Genomic DNA, 20,098 nt, shown 5'->3' with positions numbered 1-20,098 from the left:
ACCCTGTTGTAAGAAGGCCTGATAAACAATCTGTATGACATCATATAAAAAAATCACACAACAAATCACACACAACACACACACACACACACACACACACACAATTACACAGACACACACACATACAAGACCTGAAAACATGATTTACATTTACATGAAGGCGTAGGCTATGCATGATCTACATCTCAGATTATGAGGCATGCTCATTCTTATTCACACGTTTAGCTTTTAGGCCTACCTATGGGCTGGGTTTGGCAGAGTGTAAGAGAAAACATCTCTGGGTCTTGCTAGGCCAACTCTTTCATAGGCCTATGCCTACAAGAAATGTGTGATTTAGCTGAAAAAGGGTTACAGTTTTATTTTTTAATTTTCAAATGGAAATGGATTAGTGAACGCTGAGCAGAATATAGTCAGAGAATGTCTAAAAAGGGTTCTGATATAGTCCATTTTCTACACTTCATATCCCATCGACGCGCTCTTCCAAGTCTGGTACCACTTCCTGCTACAATTTATCGTCACATCCGCCAACTAAAAACAGTCTAGAACATTACGGTGCATTCGCGTGTTTTCCAGTGTGTAGTGATGTCACTACACGCCGCCCATGCCTTGTTGATTTGACTGTTCAATGATGACAGAGGGCTCTGTGTGTGGTGATTGTTCGAAAGATCACGAACATTTTAGGAGGCAGACATTTAAAAGCAAAGCTAATAATTATTAGGATCGTGCCCAGGTACGGTCTGGCCAGGGCTAGCCGTTAGCAACAGGTAAGCATAATTCATTTATGGCTCGGCATTTTAACCAGCTAACGTTACCGTTGTAGATTGGTTGGTTACGTGACCATGGTATTTGCAGTCTTTGCAGAATTGAAAAGAATAAAGACTTGCAGCGATCAGGCTGTGAATTGCTACTAGTAGGATGGTATCGTGTGGGCTTGTGGTAGAGGTGTGTTATGAATTCGCGTTCAGGACCGTTGCATACTGGCGCATGCTTCTGCCACCACCCAAGACCAATAAGGCGCACTTAGGTCTGACATTTCACAAGTTATGCAGTACAGTTAGGTCTGTCATACATGTCATTAGAACTGCACACGTGTACATTTGTGTAGTTGTGTTTTGCTATTAATTACGACTCAGAGTTATCTACAAAGGACAATTCCCTGTGAACTGAATACCCATGTTGTGTTTTTCACCATATTTCATCATTATTTTAGACTAGTTATATTTGCTTCTACAGTTACTTATTTTGAGCATTACAGGGACCTCGCTTAGACTAATAGTGTTATATAACAATGCAAATACAGTCACATTTAGCAGAAATCCAATTACATGGCGTAGGTGAAGTGAAGCCTTCTGGGAGTTGATTATGTGGTGCAACGCACCTTATATTTCATTTCCCTCAAGTTAAGTGTATTCGACGTCGTTCTAGAAGCTGTCAGGTCATCTTGATATCATCTTGCTGTTTTTTTATATATATATATATATGTGTGTGTGTGTGTGTGTGTGTGTGTGTGTGTTTGTTTACATTAGTTTACCATTTTATTTGACACAAACAAGGTGTTATTACAACAGACCTACTGATATGAGAACTTGAAAAAATCTTTTTGACAAATAAAAAGTTCCACTTTTGGCCTATTTCTCCTTGTAAGAGAGTTCACTCTTCCAGTGTGTGATCAGGCAGTTTTTACTTTTTACTATCTTTAGAGACGCTAATGGCAGTTAATTCCCAACTTCCAGGGCAGAACTGAAGGTGCTCCAACCCAGTGGACAGTGGCTACCTTCAGCTGGCATCGAATCCAGGTGGCGGTGGTGGGGGCTCAGGGCAATGCTGTGCTGGGGGAACGCCTCCTATGGCCAGCTGGGTCTGGGTGGCATTGAGGAGGAGATAGTGGTTGAGCCACGCGGCTGCGACTTCTTTGCGGGCAAGCGGTTGTGCGGCGTGGGCTGTGGTCGCCGACACACGTCCTTCCTGCTGGACGACGGCACGGTGTACACCTGTGGCTGCAATGACCTCGGTCAGCTGGGCCACGAGAAGCCCCGCAAGAAACCAGGTTGGAGTCTGCATTGGCAGAAGGGACTCGATGTTCATATGCCCATAGGAATAAATGCAGTGTAACCTCAAATGTCCCCTTTCCACAGTAAATGAGCTAAAGCAGTATGTGGAAAATGTCTTTAATCCAATATGAAATGATGCTGTTCACCATGGCTGTTCTCCTATTGCAGCCTGTGTCTGAAGAAGGAATATTTATATAATTTGTAGTAAGTGTGCTAACTACATAAGTTAACAAGGCTGAAGAGAAACATATTAGCTATTGAGTTTTACTCATGTTGTGTTTTCCCATACATATTGTCAAGGACTGCTAATGGGCAGCAGCCTTCTCGGGTGCTGATGGGGATCTCATTCTTCCAGAACAGGTTGTGGCCCTAGATGCTCAGATCATTGTGGTCATATCATGCGGGGAGGCCCACACTCTCGCCCTCAACGACAAGGGACAGGTCTTTGCCTGGGGACTGGCATCTGACGGCCAACTGGGCTTTGTCAACTCTGAAGAATGTGTCCGTGTGCCAAGGTAGGGAGGTCATATTCCACATTGGTTGTCTGGAAGGAAACAAATTCTGCTGCGATTTATGTCAGATTTCTGGAAAGCTCCTGAAAAGCACCTCTTAGTATAGACAGTTTGCTTAGTTTGCCAAACAGGGGTTACATGATAAATCACTAAAAGCATGTGCATCATGTGTGTCATCAATGATATAATTTAGGCTAATAAAGTATATCTGTTAGCAGTATTATGATAACTGCTCTGATTCTTGGCTGATAGGCCATATTCATTAGGTACAACAAACAAACAAAAAAACAAAGCAAACAAAAGTGGATACAAGATACCATATTGCACTCTCTCGTTAGTGTTGGGTCATACCAACTAAGCTAACAGGGAAGGAGTCTTTATCTAGATGAACAGTTTTTTTTTTTTCAAAATACTATTTTAAAAGGAAGCTTGGCTTCCAGTAAAGTCTTGATTTGCTTGCCTTGATCATGACCCATGTCTCGGTCCATTTCCTGTAGTCACGTGGCTGTTGGCATGAATGGACCAATGGTTGGATTTGGTGGATGTTTGATATAATCTCTTTTCTATTTCCTTCAGAAACATCAAGAGTTTATCGGATGTCTGCATCACACAGGTGGCATGTGGATATCGTCATTCTCTCGCTCTTGCCAAAGGTAGGTATCCTTGAGTATACTTGACACCCTAAGTAAGTATAGTATAAATACTCTTTTGATCCTGTGAGGGAAATTTGGTCTCTGCATTTATCCCAATCCGTGAATTAGTGAAACACACAGCACACAGTGAACACACAGGTGAAGCACACACTAATGCCGGCGCAGTGAGCTGCCTGCAACAACAGCGGCGCTCGGGGAGCAGTGAGGGGTTAGGTGCCTTGCTCAGGTCCCCTTCAGCCGTGCCTACTGGTCGGGGTTCGAAGCAGCAACCCTCCGGTCTCCAATCCGAAGCGCTAACCAGTAGGCCACGGCTGCCCTAGCCAATTATCTCTTGTCCTTTTATTCACAGATTATAGATTTTTTCATTCATGTGATTTGTATGAATTAACATTCTAAGGACTGTATGTATATGTGTGTCTGTGGGAATGTTTGTCAATCTATTCAGAAGAGTATTTGTGAGGTCAGGCATTGATATTTGAGAAGAAGGCCTGGCTCGCAACCTCTGCTCTAGTTCACCCCAAAGGTGTTTTGATGGTGTAGAGACCAGTAATAATGACAGATGTCCCAATACTTTTGTCTATATATAGTGTAGATAGGTGTCTTAGGGCTTTTTAGAGTTCCGCGTGCTGATGGCATTGGGTAACTATAAATCAGGTGGTGCGGACCTTGGCAGACCTGTAGCGCTTGACAGGGGGCAACATTTGGAACAGGTGGTGACCGAGATGTGATGAGTCATTAATGATGCTCGTACTGTAGCTTTGCTGATGTAGCGGAAGGGGAGGTGGCGATATCACTATGACCACATGCACTGTATGTCTCAGTGTGTGATTATATCTCAAGAATGCCTGGAGGCATGTTCTTCAAATTTAGTATGAATGTTTACTTGAACTCCAAGATGAATTGGTTTTGGAGGTCAAAGCTCAAGGTGACTGAGACCATGAAAGTTCCATTCTCGTGAACGCTTTATCTTAAGAATGCTTTGAGGCATGTTCTTCAAATTTGGTATGAACATTCACTTGGACTAAAAACTGGTTCGATTTTACAGGTCAGATGTCACAAATTTGACTCAAATCAATTTTATTTACATAATCTCAATAGTATATCAAAAGCTTGGTCATCACCTTACAAACTGTAACAATTCCATCAGAACAAATGAAAGCAGTCATTTCCCATATCTTAAAAACTTTCACATATCACATTGACTGTCCTCTGTAGTACTCAGTTAAAATACTCTTTCTTAGAATACAGCATGATTCTGATCGCAAACTATTCTATGGAATCATACATGTCAAGGCTGACACCTCACAATACACCTAGAACATACTTCAAGCTTTTTATTTAAAAGCTTTTTTATTTATATTTCTAACCAACTCTATATATTACATGCCTCGCCACACAAATGTACTGTATGTCGACAAAAAAAATCCTGGCTACACAGACACAAACCACTGCAACACGGTAATTCTGGCTTAGTTTTGCGGGAAGACAGGAAGACATCTTTGTGTTTCTTCTGTCCATTGTTGTCTATGTTAGGAATAAGACTCCTCGACGACATTCTTCTCTTTCTTCAAGACCCCACAACATCAGTAGAAGAAACCATCAAACTCATTGACACATTCTCTAAAATTTCTGAATACTCAATCAATTGGAATAAATCTGCAGTTCTCCCATTACATCCCAACAGCTGGGATGTGACAGCCAACTCTTCACCTATCCCACTCTGCACTAACTATATCACTTACTTAGGGATAAAAGTCTCCCCAGGCTGTCAGACTTATTTAGCCTAAATTATTCCCTCTACTCACTTCAATAGATGATGACCTTCAACGCTGGAAGAACCTCCCATTATCCATCATGGGTAGAATCTCAGTAATCAAAATGACAATACTGCCCAAAATAAACTATCTATTCTCTATGATTCCAACCCAGCCCACCACCCTCTGGTTTAAGTCTCTCGATTCATTAATCACTAAATTCTACTGGAAAGATAAGACCCCAAGGATCAAACTCGCCACTCTCCAAAACCAAAAGCAATGGGAGGACTAGAGGCCCCACACTTCCAGCACTATGCCCTGGCCAACCAGCTCCACTTCATCCACAAATGGCTACACCCCACCCCTCAGACAACACCTGGTTAGACCTAGAACAAACAATCTGTAAAGAAATTAAAATCTCAGATCTCCCTTTCTGCAGTCAGTCGGTCAAAAACATCCATCCTTCAAAGCCCCAACAATTTCAGCTACTCTGACAGCCTGGTGGAGATTCTACCACATCACTGATTCACCTATAGCACCATCAATTCGCACCCGATTTGGAATAACCCAGATTTCACCCGTCAATAAAAAACACTTAACTTTCACACATGGATGGGAAAGGGCATCACTCACCTTCAACACATTCTTCAAGACAATAATCTGGCCTCATTTTCCTGTTTGGTCCAGAAGCACGGCATCGAGAGTAAACACTTCTTACAATACCTGCAAATTAAATCATCTATCCTAGGAAAAATTAACATCCAGACAGCTAACCTTGACATTCCCCCACCAATCTCAGAGCTGCTTAATATTCCCTCTCCCAAAAAATACTCTCCCAAATTTACAAAATTATATCTCGTTCAGAAAAAACAATTGGCCTGCCATATCACAAATGGGAATCAGACTTATCAATTACTCCCGGGGCCGACTTCTGGACCAAAATGTGCAAAAACATCTACCTCATGACAAAGAATAGTAATCTACAACTAATACAATACAAGGTTCTTCACAGATTCCACTTCACTGCACATAAATTGGCTAAAATGGGGTTTGGCTCGGATCTTTGCACTCACTGCACACAAAATAACCCAGATACATACATTCATGCGGTTTGGCATTGCACTCCAATCAACCACTTCTGGGTGAGTGTCACAAAATCTCTCTCTTCCATCTTTGGCTGTCACATCCCAGCATCCCCTTCCTTATGCATACTTGGTGATACATCCACAGTCAATTTAAGCAACTCCTGCAATAAAACACTGCTGGTAGCTTGACTATCGCCAAGAAAACAATCCTCATGAACTGGAAATCTAAGAAAAAAGCTCACATCACTCATTGGAAAAACTTGTTAACAGACTATATATCATTAGAAAACCTATCAACTACAAACTTAATCAATACTCAGGATACAACCTCTCCTTGGTACCCCTTTATCACCTACTTACAGTCCTGACCCTCTTTGCCTGAGTTCCATCTCCACACGATCATAACACACTTCATCAACAGATACACATATCATCGAACACTAGGCAGGGGAGGGTAGCTGGAACTATTATTGTTATTGTTATTATTATTATTATTATTATTATTATTATTATTATTATTAGTAATATAAATAGCATCCCTTCTTTCCCTCCCCCTTTTATTTACATTCTCTGATAACTTTACTAATTTCACTCTTTCTCTCTGCCTCTCCCATCGTTATTCTGCCGGGGCCCCATTGGATGGCTTGGGAGACTTCGGTCCTGGCTGGTCGCTGTGTGGTTTTGGCATTGGTTGGGTCCTGTGGGTTATCTATTGGCCCTGGGCCCCGGTGTGCACCCTCCTCATGCGGCTCATGCACACGCCTTGTCCTGGAAGCACACAGCGCTTTACTCTCTTAATCGCACTACATGTTAGGTGACATACATAAACAAAAACTACAAAACAGGCTAGGGTAAGAGTGGAGTGCAGGTAGATGCCTCATCAGGTGTCTATCTGCATGCCTCACTTATTTTAATGCACACATTGTTGAGGCATACATCTTACACAGGGTAAGTGTGGTGTGCATGGGGAAATCCTGACAGATATTCACCATGCATGCCCACTTCTTTTAATGCTACACTCTAGATAGACCCTCAACCTAGCCATTCACATACTGTACATATTTAGGTCAAGAGTGGCGTGTTGGGTGAAGGTCTGGGGGTGTGGTGTGGTTGGTCGTGGTAGTGGGGATGTGTGCACATGCTGGGGGCCTGGGGGCGATGGGTGGCACGCAGGTCCTCCCCTCTGTCAGCTCGTCGCAGTATAACTGCAGGGGCTGGGGTGGAACTGTGGCCATTAATGGGTGCCCAGGTTGGCAATCAGTCAGGCAATCAACCAGGCAATCAGTTATTCCTATTATTATACTTATCATTAATAGAATAATTACAACTCCTCTCCTCTGAAACCCTCCCTCTCTATGTTCCAGCTTCTCTCCTCCTGGCCCAACAGCAAGTCAGCCTTATACATATCTTGGCAACACACACACACACACACACATCCTCACATACTCACTACCCCTCACCCCCATCCCCACCCCCACCCCCATCCCAACACCACCTCATTCACACTCTTAGAGCTACCATCCGCACCCCCATCCCCCTTCTTTTCATTCTGGTCATCAATTTCATCCCTAATCATATCTGTAATCATCCTGGACTAAATCATCCTTAGCCTTTCTGTTATTAATGTTATGTTGTGTTATGTTTGTGGAAGCCAAGTCAATGTGATGTCTTGTTAAGTTACAGTATGTGTTTATGTAATGTACGTCTGTTTGTCGTATGTAGTATTCATGTGCATGTCGTAGTGTTGCATTTTCTGTAATGTCAATGATGTTTGCAAATAAAAAAAAAAAATTAAAAAAAAGGAATAAGACTCCTGTTCTAATGCTCAAGCCCTGTGCTTCTGTGCCCCTCTCCCCAGGAGGCCAGGTCTTCTCCTGGGGCCAGAACAAGTACGGGCAGCTGGGCCTGGGAATGGTGGGGGCGTCCGTCTCGTCCCCCCAGGTCATCCAGTCCCTGCTGGGGATCCCCTTCTCCCAGATTGCTGCAGGAGGGGCGCATAGTTTCGCCCTCACATTCTCCGGGGGCGTATTCGGATGGGGCCGCAACAAGTTCGGCCAACTCGGACTGAATGACAGTAATGGTGAGAGGGATAGGTCATGCAGACTCCACTGGCCAGATGGATACAAACTAACTCATAGTGGTGTTTTTATTTGGGTTTATGTCCACATGACAATGAAAAATGAAAATGAATATAAAAACCATGAGTAGAATTGAAGAGCTGGGTAGTTGAAGAACTTTACTGTATTTTCTGTTGTTGTTATTGGAATTGGTGTAGTTATTATGTGAATGATAATATGAATTAAATGTTTGAGTCACAAGCAGCGCATTGGTCTGGTAGAATGCCATTCTCATAGTTACTCTTTCCTCCTCTCCCTGTGTGGCCTCCTTTCAGACCGGTATTTTCCAGTTCTCTTAAAGACACTGCGGTCCCAGAGAGTTGTGTACATCTGCTGTGGAGAGGACCACACTGCCGCACTTACAAAGGTGACCCCTCCGCTGTCTCTCTCTCTCTGTCACACATACACACACAGACCATCATCTGCTCACACACAAACACACACCTTCCTTCCCTAAGTGGCTGTCCTGTGTTGATTCACTGGCTTTGTGTATGTGTTTTTGAAGGAGGGAGGAGTGTTCACGTTTGGAGCAGGAGGGTATGGGCAGCTAGGCCACAACAGCACTAACCACGAGATCAATCCCCGCAAGGTGTTCGAGCTCATGGGAAACATAGTCACTCAAATCGCCTGTGGCAGGTTAGCAAAGAATATACCATTTTCCGTTTCTTAATGTACCTGTTTTTTTCCCCCTTTTTTCCCACTTAAAGCTTAGGGTTTGAATATCAGTGTATTTCTTGTGCATTGCATGAATGTAGAAGAATGGCAACAGACAGTCATTTCTTACTTATTCATTTGGCTGATACTTTTATCCAAAGCGACTTACATGTGTTATATGTTACATGTTATTATGTAAAATTAACATAAACACATATGTTAATTACTACAAGGCTCAGTGCCCCCAGAGCAACTTGGGAAACACTGAAGCGGTGCTGCTTGGCCAGTTCATTAACACAGGCAGTACCAACAAGTGATGGGCAAATCAAGCTTTGGTGAACCATTGAAAGACAGCAATGTGGAGCTAGCGACACTAATAAAACATGTCGATTTTTCAACATAAAAGTCCTTACCCAAACCAGTATATGTAACCAAAAATACTGGTTTAATACTGGGCTAACAGGTGTAGATGTAATGGAGTTAAATCTTTAATTAGATTTGACTGAGGTGTGGTACTGTATGTACTGACGTGGTGTATCTGTGTGTATGTTTTATGTGAAGGCAGCACACACTCGCCTTCATCTCCACCTCAGGGAAGATCAACTCCTTCGGGCTGGGCGGCAATGGCCAGCTGGGCACACGCTCCACCTGCAACAGGAAGAGCCCCGCACTGGTCAAGGGCCCCTGGAGGGCCCTCAACAGCTCGGAGCCGGACGACATGCCCTCCGGTTAGGTTGGCTTTAGGTCCATAATGGGACACAGACAGACAGACAGACAGACACACACACACTCTCACACACACACACACACACACATAAAGTAAGTTGAAGTTAGACCTGAGTGGGTATTGTCTTGCTGACCAACAACACACACACATATCACATGCCAGTAATTCCAAACTGACATAGCTATCTGATAGTATGTTGAAATGTTATGGTCCTCTTGAACGTCACCAGTAGGACACGCCCAACCACACAGCCTTTGAATTGCTGTAGTCATGAAGACCTTTAAAATCCATAGAACACAATGCGCAGGAGATCCTGGTCCTCATGGTGTGCTCTCCCTTATTTCAGACTCCGAGCAGGGCTACTACGTGAGGCGAATCTTTGCCGGAGGGGACCAGAGTTTTGCCCACTTTAGTACAGACCAGGTGCGTCCCTGGTGGAGAGCGCATGACAATCAGGTGAAAGGATGAATTAACTCCACACCCAATGAGCTCCCCTCTCCAGCCCACAGCTGTCCAATGCAGAGGTGTAAAAGTCTGACTTTAGATAGTAAAAGTCCTACCAGGTATTGCTTCTACCTGTGAATGTTTTACAGGTGATATGAACTAATTAGCAAATCTACCTGCCTGAGTAGTTGTGCTAATTAGAATCAGCTAACTTAATGAATGGTTGGAAGAAATATGTGGTAGGACTTTTACTTTCTGAAGTTGGACTTTTACACCTCTGGTCTAGTGTGTGTGTGTGTGTGTGTGTGTGTGTGTGTGTGTGTGTGTGTGTGTGTGTGTGTGTGTGTGTGTGTGTGTGTGTGTGTGTGTGTGTGTGTGTGTGTGTGTTGATATAACAGACCTCCCTCTCCTCTCCTCTAGAATGAACTAGCCCCTGACGATTTTCGAGTGCCTGATCCTCGAGGTCACATCCACACGCTGAATGCTGACCTCATTCAGAAGTGGCTGAGTCATGCCCATGGACGACTGCCGCCCGAAATCTCAAAGTAAGTCAGCGTCTGTGGTAGGGGTTTCATCAAATAGTTGACTATTAAAATCACTAGTCAGTGCTGTAGGCAGCAGTCAACTAGTCATGGACAAAATGGCTAAAGGCTAAGCAAGCTAGACATTTTATATATGGAAGTACATGAAGACCTGTTCTACAGTGACTAATGTACTGTGAGTTGTGTACAGCTCTGTTAAAGTACTGTAAGAACATTTCTACTACGGATAACCATCTTAAAATGCTGCCAACAGCTAGCACTAGCGGTAATATTAGCACCAGCACCGTCCGGTATGTGAAGAATAGTCAACTAGTCGACAACTATTATGAAAAACTATAATAGTCAACAAGTAAAAATCAGTAGTCATGAAACCCCTAGTATGTAACTGGCTGGTGAGCCATGGTGATACAGAACTGTACACTCGGGTAAAACTTTAAGATTGCAAGAGCCATAGAGTTCCAGTGTGGAATTTGCCATGAAATTGTTAAGACAGAGTGATGTCTTGTGTCGTCTAAGTCATTCCCAAAGTTGCTTCATGAAACCTCTTCTGAAAGCTCTGTGGTATCTGTCAGAAATCTACACTACAAACAAAGTAAATAAAGCCAAGAGTTTGAAGTGCCTTTGCCTTATGAGAATGGAGATCATTCTCACTAATTGTCTTTTTGGTGTTCCTCATAGTGAGATTGATGTTGTGTTCTCCTCAGCGAGTTGCCTCAATGGGAGCTTCTTGTCAACAAGGTGATGTATAATTCTGCCATTTATTCATTGTAAATCACGTCTTGTACTGAAGGGATCCAGGAACTAAAGGCTGAAAAAGCATGGTCTCATGGGACAGCCTTGCACCTGGCTGGTCTGTTGGTGGGGATGCTAGTCATGCTAGTTTTGTACTATTTGATCAGTGTGGCGTAACCGTAAGCAATTTGCATATTGCTGGAACTAAGGAGATCATTCCAAAGCTTCAGAATTGCAACTTTCTCTAGTAGCCATCATATTACTTCGACGACTGTGAGTTTTTCATTTTCCTGACCAGTCTGTTAACTAGAGTGGTGTGTTGATTTGTGTTCAGTCACCCAGACCACTACAACACCAGCAGCAAGTGCTCAGGGGTGGATATGAACACTGCTCGCATACTTTTGCACAGAGTGATCCAACCAGACTATCCACAGATCTCACAGTTGGTGAGTTGTTGTGTTAGTAGTTCATAGTTAATTAGTCAATAAAGTATCTATCTATCTATCTATCTATCTATCTATCTATCTATCGAGAAAGGAACCTTTTGTCTGTATAAATCACACCTGCAGTTTCTCAAATATATATCATACAATGACAATATGTGACTTCCTCATACACAACAACAGACTTGACCTTGACCTTGTAGTAAATAAATGAACAGAAATCCTTTCAAGTCTGCACAAGAGCTCAAACAGTGATTCAGGAGATTAGTTTAGGACTCTCTGTGTTAGCAACACATTAACATCAACGGGCACCTCTTGGTCCTACGGGATGTAATTGCAATCCTTCTAAGATGAACCGGTTCTTCTTCCCATAGCCAACATAGCTTCAGTACACTTAATGTTTGCAAAGACTTGCTAATGCTCTCATTTTTGCATCAGGCTATTGTGAGTGTTGGACTGTTGCTTTTGCACTGAGTTGTCTGATAATCAGTGGGTGCGGGATGTCTGTCCCCAACTCCAGGTGTGTGTGAGTCTGGAGAAGAGCCTACTCCCCAGACTCACGTCCTCTCCCCCAGACATCGAGGCCCTGCGTCTGTACCTCACGCTGCCCGAGTGCCCACTGCTCCACAACCCCAGCAACTACACCTCACTCACCATTCCCCTGGCTAGTGGCACTGTCGGCCTGAAGGAGGCCGCCCACACGGTTCTCTGTGAGTGTCCCTTCCCTTGCCCCTGAAGTCAAGAGCAATATTAAAGCTATAATATAATAGTCTGCCCATCCATCTGTGTGAGGATCAGTGGTCATTAGGAACATTAATGACCCCCTGCCTTTTCTTCTACTGCCAACGGAGTCTAGGCATGCTTGTCTGATGCCAGCCGCTGGCATTCTTTCTTCCCTCCTGCAGGTAACTGGTGGTCGCGGCTGGAGCCCCCCATGTTCCAACGCAGGGTGGAGCTCTATAAGGAGGTGGTGCTGTACCTGCTGCGCATGCAGAAGGTGGGGGTGCCACCGTCCGAGCTGAAGATGCTCACCTGCTTCCTGCACCATTCGCTCAAGCTCCTAGGCCTTCTGCACGCTGTGAGTACCTCAGCTCAGAGCTGCAGTCAGACATGCCATTCACAGCTTCTCATTGATCTGCTTGCAACTAACAGGCTCATGAAAACTGTTTGCAGGTAACAAACTCGTAACTGTAAAAAAAATGTTCGCGTTGTTTACACTCAACGCATTGGTCATTGCGCACGCCAGTTGTGACTTCACAGGAATGCCAAAGCCCTTTATACTTGTGCATGGCGGTCGCAACACTAGTTGCAGACTTCTCCTGAACACAGGTGTTGCTTCTGTGAAAAGGCTATCGCTACCAACTTCACACCGTAGAAGAAGAAAAGTAAATAATACCAGATCTGTCAGTAGCATTGGCGTCAATGGCAGTAGCGACTGAGATAATAAAACTAAAGTAGCCTAGACCTATCTTTGATGATACTTCAGACTTCGGTTAGAGGGCACAACCGTCTCGCATAGTTTCCAATGTGTGTGCAGCTATCTGGCTAGCGCGGAGAGATGAGTTTGGGCCATTTCCTAAAGGGGAAAGAGATTTTCAGGTCTTTGGTTGAAAATACATCTCTTCATTACTTTTTGCTGGATTATTGCAATGTCTCTGGTTCCTAGTTATTTTCTCTTAATTCCCAGTGTTGCAACTCCTGCTGTTAACTTTGTTAGCCTAACTTCTCCAGCTGACTATAAAACTTCAAACTGACTGTTCAAACTTATCAGCTCCAATTCTACCACAACCCACTAAGGCAATATGATCCCCATTTTTAAATTAAATTTTTTCACAAGACTGTATCTTTATTATTTTACTAGGCCTACCTACTTTCATTCTTTCATTCATGTTATGTGAGATAATAGCCTTTTAAGTTTATTTAAGATGTGGGCTATATGACATGCTGACATGTCAGCCTGCTATGGTCTGATGTTGTCCTCTGATGATTTATGAATGAACTTAGAAAATGTGGTTGATGCCTGTAAAACAGTGGTTCTCAAAATGTGGGGCGAGCCCCAATAGTGGGGAATAGAGACATGATGGGTGGGGCGCGAGGAACAGGAGGAAATTAGTATGAATTAAAATAACATCTGATCCAGCGGACCAAGACAAGTCAATGTAACATGGAACGAAAATGCAAAAGAAAAACAAAAACAATTTAACGTTACCATTTTGCCGGGGTGATGGGGTCAGGTGGAGCTTGAAAATTCCCCACCTTCAAAGTGGGGAATGACAGAAAAAGTTTGAGAACTACTGCTGTAGAGGCATACCTGCTCCCTGATCCTGCCTTCTAGCTCATCTGTCCTGCTTTCAATCTAGACACTACCGCATTCGCGACCTTTGCGAAATTCGCTGTGCGCCAGAGGGATCAACGTCATTTTGACATCAAACTGGCGCGCTCAAGACAGGGAACACCGACTGAAAATAGGCCTTAAGGCATCATGTCCTGCAGACATGTTTTCAAAAATGTTGCTTGTGGTACAGCTCTCAAGTCATGATTTGTCACAGGTCAACGAGGCAGCTGGACAAATCATCCAGTACGACAAGTTCTACATCCACGAACTGGACGAGCTCATCGACATCCGAAACGACTACATCAACTGGATCCAGCAACAGGTCTACTCCTCTGTGAGTTTTCAATATGACAGCTATTAAGTCATCAATTTTATAGGCCTGCACTAACCATTTACCATGTTGGACAGCTGTTATTTAGATGAAATTAGATACAGGTGGTGATTGTTAATGCAGAACACAGAAGTTACATATCAGTCTTTACAAGCCTATGTGGAAAAAGATACCATAGATTTCAGATTCCTTCTTTAGATTTTTGTTTTATCCAAACCAAATAATCTCAAAGTGATGGAAAATGTCACCCACAAAATGACAATTTGACAAAAATCTTGCAACGCAAACTTGTTTGCCTAAGGCAAATCACACTGTGGTAAAATTAAATTAAATATGTATGAGTTGTACATTTGAAGGAGACAAATAGCATGATCTGCTCACTGCAAACATGCTCCTGCTTCTCTGTGTGCCTACAGCATGGAGACAGCTTCCCCGTGACAATGTGCAAATACCCATTTGTGTTTGACGCTCAGGCAAAGACCACACTCTTGCAGACAGACGCTGTCATCCAAATGCAGGTGGGCCTTCTCCGTCTGAGCGCTGTCAGCTCCATACCTGCAGCAGTCTGAATATATATAATCATGGACACACACACACACACACACACACACACACACACACACACACACACACACACACACGTACATGCCTCAAAGCACTAATTATCATATGCATAGAAAGAAAAGAGAACACCTCATGAAATCATGGGTTTGGCTGTCTTTGTGTGGGTGTTCTTTTTTGTGTGCTTGCGCGTGTGTGTGCATGTGTGTCATTTGCTTATCTATTATGTGTGTGTGTGAATGCCTGTGTGAATGTATGTGTGTGTGTGTGTGTGTGTGTGTGTAGATAGCCGTAGACCAGGCTCAGCGGCAGAACTTCAGCTCACTCTTCCTCCCCGTGGTGGAGTCGGTGAACCCCTGTCTCATCCTCATCGTGCGGCGCGAGAACATCGTGGGCGACACCATGGAGGTTTTGCGCAAGTCCAAAAACGTGGACTACAAAAAGCCCCTCAAGGTGACTCCTCTGGTCTCATGCACTTTAGAACAAAGAACGCAAATTTTAACCTCAAATTCATATTTTATTGAGAGACAATATTTGTGTCATCCGTGTAAGACAAGGCTATCTTCAATGTGTGTTTGTTTGTGTTTTTGTGTGTTTGCATGTGTTTTTGTGTGTGTGCGTGCATGTGTGTTTGTGTGTGTATGTGTATGTGTGCATCTGCATTTGTGCGTGTGCGTGTGCGTGTGTGTGTGTGTGTGTGTGTTGTGTTTGTGCGTGCGGTGCAGGTTATCTTTGTAGGGGAGGAGGCGGTGGATGCTGGAGGTGTGAGGAAGGAGTTCTTCCTCCTCATCATGAGAGAGCTGCTTGACCCCAGGTACGGAATGTTCCGTTACCACGAGGAATCCCGTCTCATCTGGTTTGCCAACAAGGTGAGCTACAGAAATCTTACTCTTAAGGATGCAAGCGTGTGTGTATGCATTGAATGCATGCTATGCAATGCGTTCACACTGTGTGAATGTGTCTTGTGCAAGAGTCAGAATACCATATTTTAGTGTGAGTGAAGCCTTTGAAAAAAAAATGGTGAGCTGGCTGCTAAACATGTTTCCAAATTGTGTTTCCCTTAAACATTGCGTAGATTTTTTGAGCTTTCGAACAGGTTGTGTAGTCCCCACATTTTATAGCCCTGTAAAGTTCCCTCAGGGAATCTTGAGATCTTGAATGGCTCATAAATTACTTTCCTTAATGACACCTGTATGAATCATAGCCTGTCCACATCATAATGACATCATAATAACACTGTCAAAATACCATGGACTTGGCCAGGGTTGTTGGTTTCAATAGCGGCTGTGTTTCAGACGTTTGAGGACATCGACCTGTTCCACCTGATTGGGGCTATCTGTGGCCTGGCCATTTATAACCTGACCATCGTGGAGCTGAACTTCCCCCTGGTGCTCTACAAGAAGCTCCTTCAGAGGGCCCCCACCCTGGACGACCTGAAGGAGATGATGCCCGACGTGGGCAGGTGTGTTCTTCATCCACTCAACTTCTCCTTTAGCCTGGCTGACACCAGACCGTCTCTCAAAAGACAATTAGCCCATTTCACAGTGTCCAGGTGTCCGACCTCGTTGATGTTAATGATTGGTCTAGAAATTGCTCTAGAAATCTTTGGTTCACTTCCGATTTTCAAGAGGTGAACCAGCAGTGGCACTTGCCTGTTACCAAAAACCTGTTACCAAATGCTTTCCAAAGAACAACAAACAAACGAAGGTTTTACGTGCAGTTGTTTACTCCGTCCCTGTTTTTGAAAACACAGCCATTTGCCGTTCCAACCGCCCTCCTCTGTCATAAACCCACCCCATACCAGATAAATCTTCTGATTGGTTCCTGGGTGTTTGGGGGATTTGGAAGTCGACTCCATTGGGAGAATTGCCAGACGGGCTTGCGGAACAAATTCAAATGTGCTACCAGGTTGACCTGGGTTCACCCAGACTCCCTATCCTCAGTCCTCCTCTCTCTTTCCTCAGCACTGCCATTCTTTGATTACATTTTGTGATTTGATTTGTAATCACCTCATTGAAGCTCTGGTGCCCTGTTCTGTGTTGTTGAGCAACGAGAGCTCTTTCTGAAGCCATAATTAAACTCAGCCCTAGTTGGCCCCATGAACCGTGTAGTTAAAGGAGAAATCCTGCAATTTTTCATTTTTCAGAGATCTCTGTTTCTTGAGGTCACTGAGTACTGTCAGTATGGAAAAAACCTCAAACATTTGGTAAAGCAGTCAGGCAGCTACAGCGCCACACTCTAGGGTCATAAACATGGGGGCTCATGAACATGTCCCCAGAGTGTAGCACTGTAACTGCCTAGAAGCTCTAACTGTTTGAGCTAGGCAACTTAAGCTAGGTAAAACCGATTGTTGTTTTTAGGGGGTTGTACCAACAGTACTCAAGACCACAAGAAACAGAGATCTAAATGAAAAATTGCTGGATTTCTCCTTTAAGACTATTTAGTGAAACAAGGCATGTGCACTTCGCCCTGTTTCTTTGGCCTGAGAGAAGTAGGAAGTGACCATCTTGTGCCTCTCCCTCAGGAGTCTGCAGCAGCTGCTGGATTACACCGAGGACGACATCGAAGACACCTTCTGTCTCAACTTCACAGTAAGAACAATGCTGCATCTCTGAATTTCACCTTTGAGGAGCCTGGCGTTTTAGCATTAGAATGTGGAACTGCTACTACCGCTGCCCAGCGAGTGACTGCTGTTTTCAGGAGATATGCTTTCATTTTAGGTCACAGAGGACAACTATGGAGCGACAGAGGTGTTGGAGTTAATCCCTAATGGGGCTGACATAAATGTGAAGAAGTCCAACAGGTACAAAACGAGGTCATAGCCATCTCCTAGAGTCTTCCTTATTTACAGGCTCAAATCCGTGAATAGGATATTCTGATGAAGGAGGCCTTTCTCTGTATGTGTGGCATACCCCCTCCGCCACCATCACATTTATTTGATGATGAATAATTCATTTTGACTTTGTCAGGCAGGAGTTTGTGAACGCATATGTGGATTACATCTTCAACAAGTCTGTGGCGCCACTGTTTGAAGCCTTTGCTGCTGGATTCCACAAAGTATGTGGTGGCAAAGTGCTGCTTCTCTTCCAGCCCAGCGAGCTTCAGGCCATGGTCATCGGGAACACTAACTACGACTGGAAAGAGCTAGAGAAGGTGATCCGACACACTCCTTTTTTTAAAGTATAAAGTATATTGGGGTTTTTTGCCATTACTCAGATAAGATGGTGGCACCTCTAGTCTGGCACATTCAGGATGAACACCATCAGCTTGGCTTTCAGGGAGTCTCGTGGTCACTGAGTCTTGCTCAGTCACGCCTGGCACTGCATATAAGGTTACAGTTGGCTGGATAGCCTTTCAGTGTTTGCTCTCACCCCCTTGTGGCGGATGTGTATTACTGAGTACTAGGGTCAGACTGACATTCAATTCAGGTCGTGTAAGATCCCCTGATTTCCTGTTGCTCAAATAATGTTATATAAAGCATTATCGGTATAAATATGTAAGTACATATAGGATTATTTTTGTTAATACATATATGTGAGAGGGCATAAATGCCAAATACAACAGCTTGGCATTCTTCTTAATTTTTCAACACGCTTCCTATCTCTCTTTCTTTGTCTTTGTAGAATACAGAGTATAAAGGGGAGTACTGGGCCGATCATCCCACCATCAAGGCTTTCTGGGAAGTTTTTCACGAACTGCCTTTGGAGAAGAAGAAGCAATTTCTCTGTAAGTGTCACTTCCTTTGAATTATGAGTTTATTTTGTATTGCTTTTGTCATGCTTACCTTTTCTCGTACAGATAGGGCACATGAGAATTTCCAGTCTTTTATTTAAGTATATTCACCATCGGCTGTGTGTTTGTGTGTGTTTGTGTTTGTGTGTCTGTGTGTGTGTGTCTGTATGTGTGTTTGTGTTTGTTTGTGTGTGTGTGTGTGTGTGTGCGCGGTGTGCTTGCGTGCGTGCAGTGTTCCTCACAGGAAGTGACCGCATCCCCATCCTGGGCATGAGGAGCCTGAAGCTGGTGATCCAGCCCACGGGCGGGGGCGAGCAGTACCTGCCGGTGGCACACACCTGCTTCAACCTGCTGGACCTGCCCAAGTACAACAGCGCCGCCATGCTGCGCAGCAAACTGCTGGAGGCCATCGAGCACAACCAGGGCTTCAACCTGGCCTGAGTGACCCGCATGGGAGCCCCTCGTCCCCAGCCACCGAACACGGGGTCAGGCCCGGTATAGAGCCTGAGCTTTTTTTACCTCATGCAGTGTAGAGCCTAATTGGAGGGATGGAATGGTGGGTGTAATAGATGGAAGACCACTGGACGTAATCTGCAGAACAAACAAACACTCTTGTTTTTTATTTTTTTCTTTTATTGGGGAGTGATCAAACCGTAGTCTGTCACTGGACAAGACTACAGCACTGTTCTGTGGATACATGACTGGGAACATATAGTCTTGCCTCTGTAAATGGAATTATGGAACCGCATCAAAGTTCTGTTAGGGTCTTCAGTATTATAGGTTGTTCTTAATCCTTTTGATTGACTTTAAGTTAATATTTGGGAGTTGGCACAGTTGAATAGAGTGAATGCATACTGATCTTTTCACATCTTTTCACACTGATGGTACTTTTTGTTAGTTGTTGTGCATTAAGGAACCCAAAGCACCCACAAACGTAGCTAAGCATCCATTTCTGTGGCCCGTTTTTAAGCCGTTCATCTTGGTGTCATTTCATCATTTCAACACCAGTCGTCTCATTTGGGACATTCTTGATGAAGCCCTGCTTGTTCCACATAGTGTTAGGTCACATCAGACGTGTCGACCAATCAGAACGAGAAGACATCTCCAGAGTGTCGTGGTGGTGGATGGACACTAAACCAATTCACACAATTAGACACGTCATGTCTGCTGGCCATATCATTCTCTGCATTCATGGAGCACATGCTGGCTTCGCGAGAGAGAATCACAGCACTGACGAATGAGTGAAAGTGACTCCCACTGCAGTGGCCACATATCGGCGAAAAGATGTGTGTTCTCCCTAAAGCTGAGTTGTTGCATTTGGCTGTAAGCCTTAAGCTAGCTACAAATAAATACCTTTGCAGCCGTGTGGATTGTGTTGATTTTGCAGGTTATTGGCATGGTATACAATGCAAAATACTGAAATTG

The 20,098-nt window shown here is 44.0% G+C and overlaps 1 protein-coding gene across 6 annotated transcripts; it reads left to right on the top strand.

Annotated features, from left to right (window-relative positions):
- Positions 1–519: 519 nt before the first annotated feature.
- On the top strand, positions 520–20,041 carry herc4 (HECT and RLD domain containing E3 ubiquitin protein ligase 4). 6 transcript variants are annotated; one of them, XM_048269501.1, is made up of 24 exons: positions 523–764; positions 1,734–2,047; positions 2,407–2,566; positions 3,140–3,216; positions 7,914–8,135; positions 8,448–8,539; positions 8,678–8,808; positions 9,388–9,554; positions 9,900–9,976; positions 10,418–10,542; positions 11,218–11,277; positions 11,606–11,717; positions 12,235–12,424; positions 12,620–12,792; positions 14,264–14,383; positions 14,797–14,898; positions 15,227–15,394; positions 15,667–15,810; positions 16,237–16,403; positions 17,466–17,532; positions 17,662–17,744; positions 17,911–18,094; positions 18,565–18,667; positions 18,906–20,041. In XM_048269501.1, exons 2-24 carry the CDS (start codon positions 1,822–1,824, stop codon positions 19,112–19,114), a joined length of 3,159 nt encoding a protein of 1,052 aa, XP_048125458.1. In that variant the 5' UTR covers positions 523–764; positions 1,734–1,821; the 3' UTR covers positions 19,115–20,041. The 6 variants fall into 6 exon arrangements, 5 of the variants coding, with proteins under 5 accessions (XP_048125460.1, XP_048125461.1, XP_048125458.1 ...); XM_048269500.1 differs by having other exon boundaries at positions 9,900–10,009; XM_048269502.1 differs by lacking the exon at positions 523–764 and having other exon boundaries at positions 1,871–2,047; positions 2,412–2,566; positions 9,900–10,009.
- The last annotated feature ends 57 nt before the right edge of the window (positions 20,042–20,098 follow it).

This window comes from Alosa alosa, chromosome 18 (genome assembly GCF_017589495.1).
Source record: "Alosa alosa isolate M-15738 ecotype Scorff River chromosome 18, AALO_Geno_1.1, whole genome shotgun sequence".
Lineage (NCBI taxonomy): Eukaryota > Metazoa > Chordata > Actinopteri > Clupeiformes > Clupeidae > Alosa > Alosa alosa.
The sequence above is the reverse complement of the archived record's forward strand: the minus strand, read 5'-3'. Positions and strand labels throughout refer to the sequence as shown.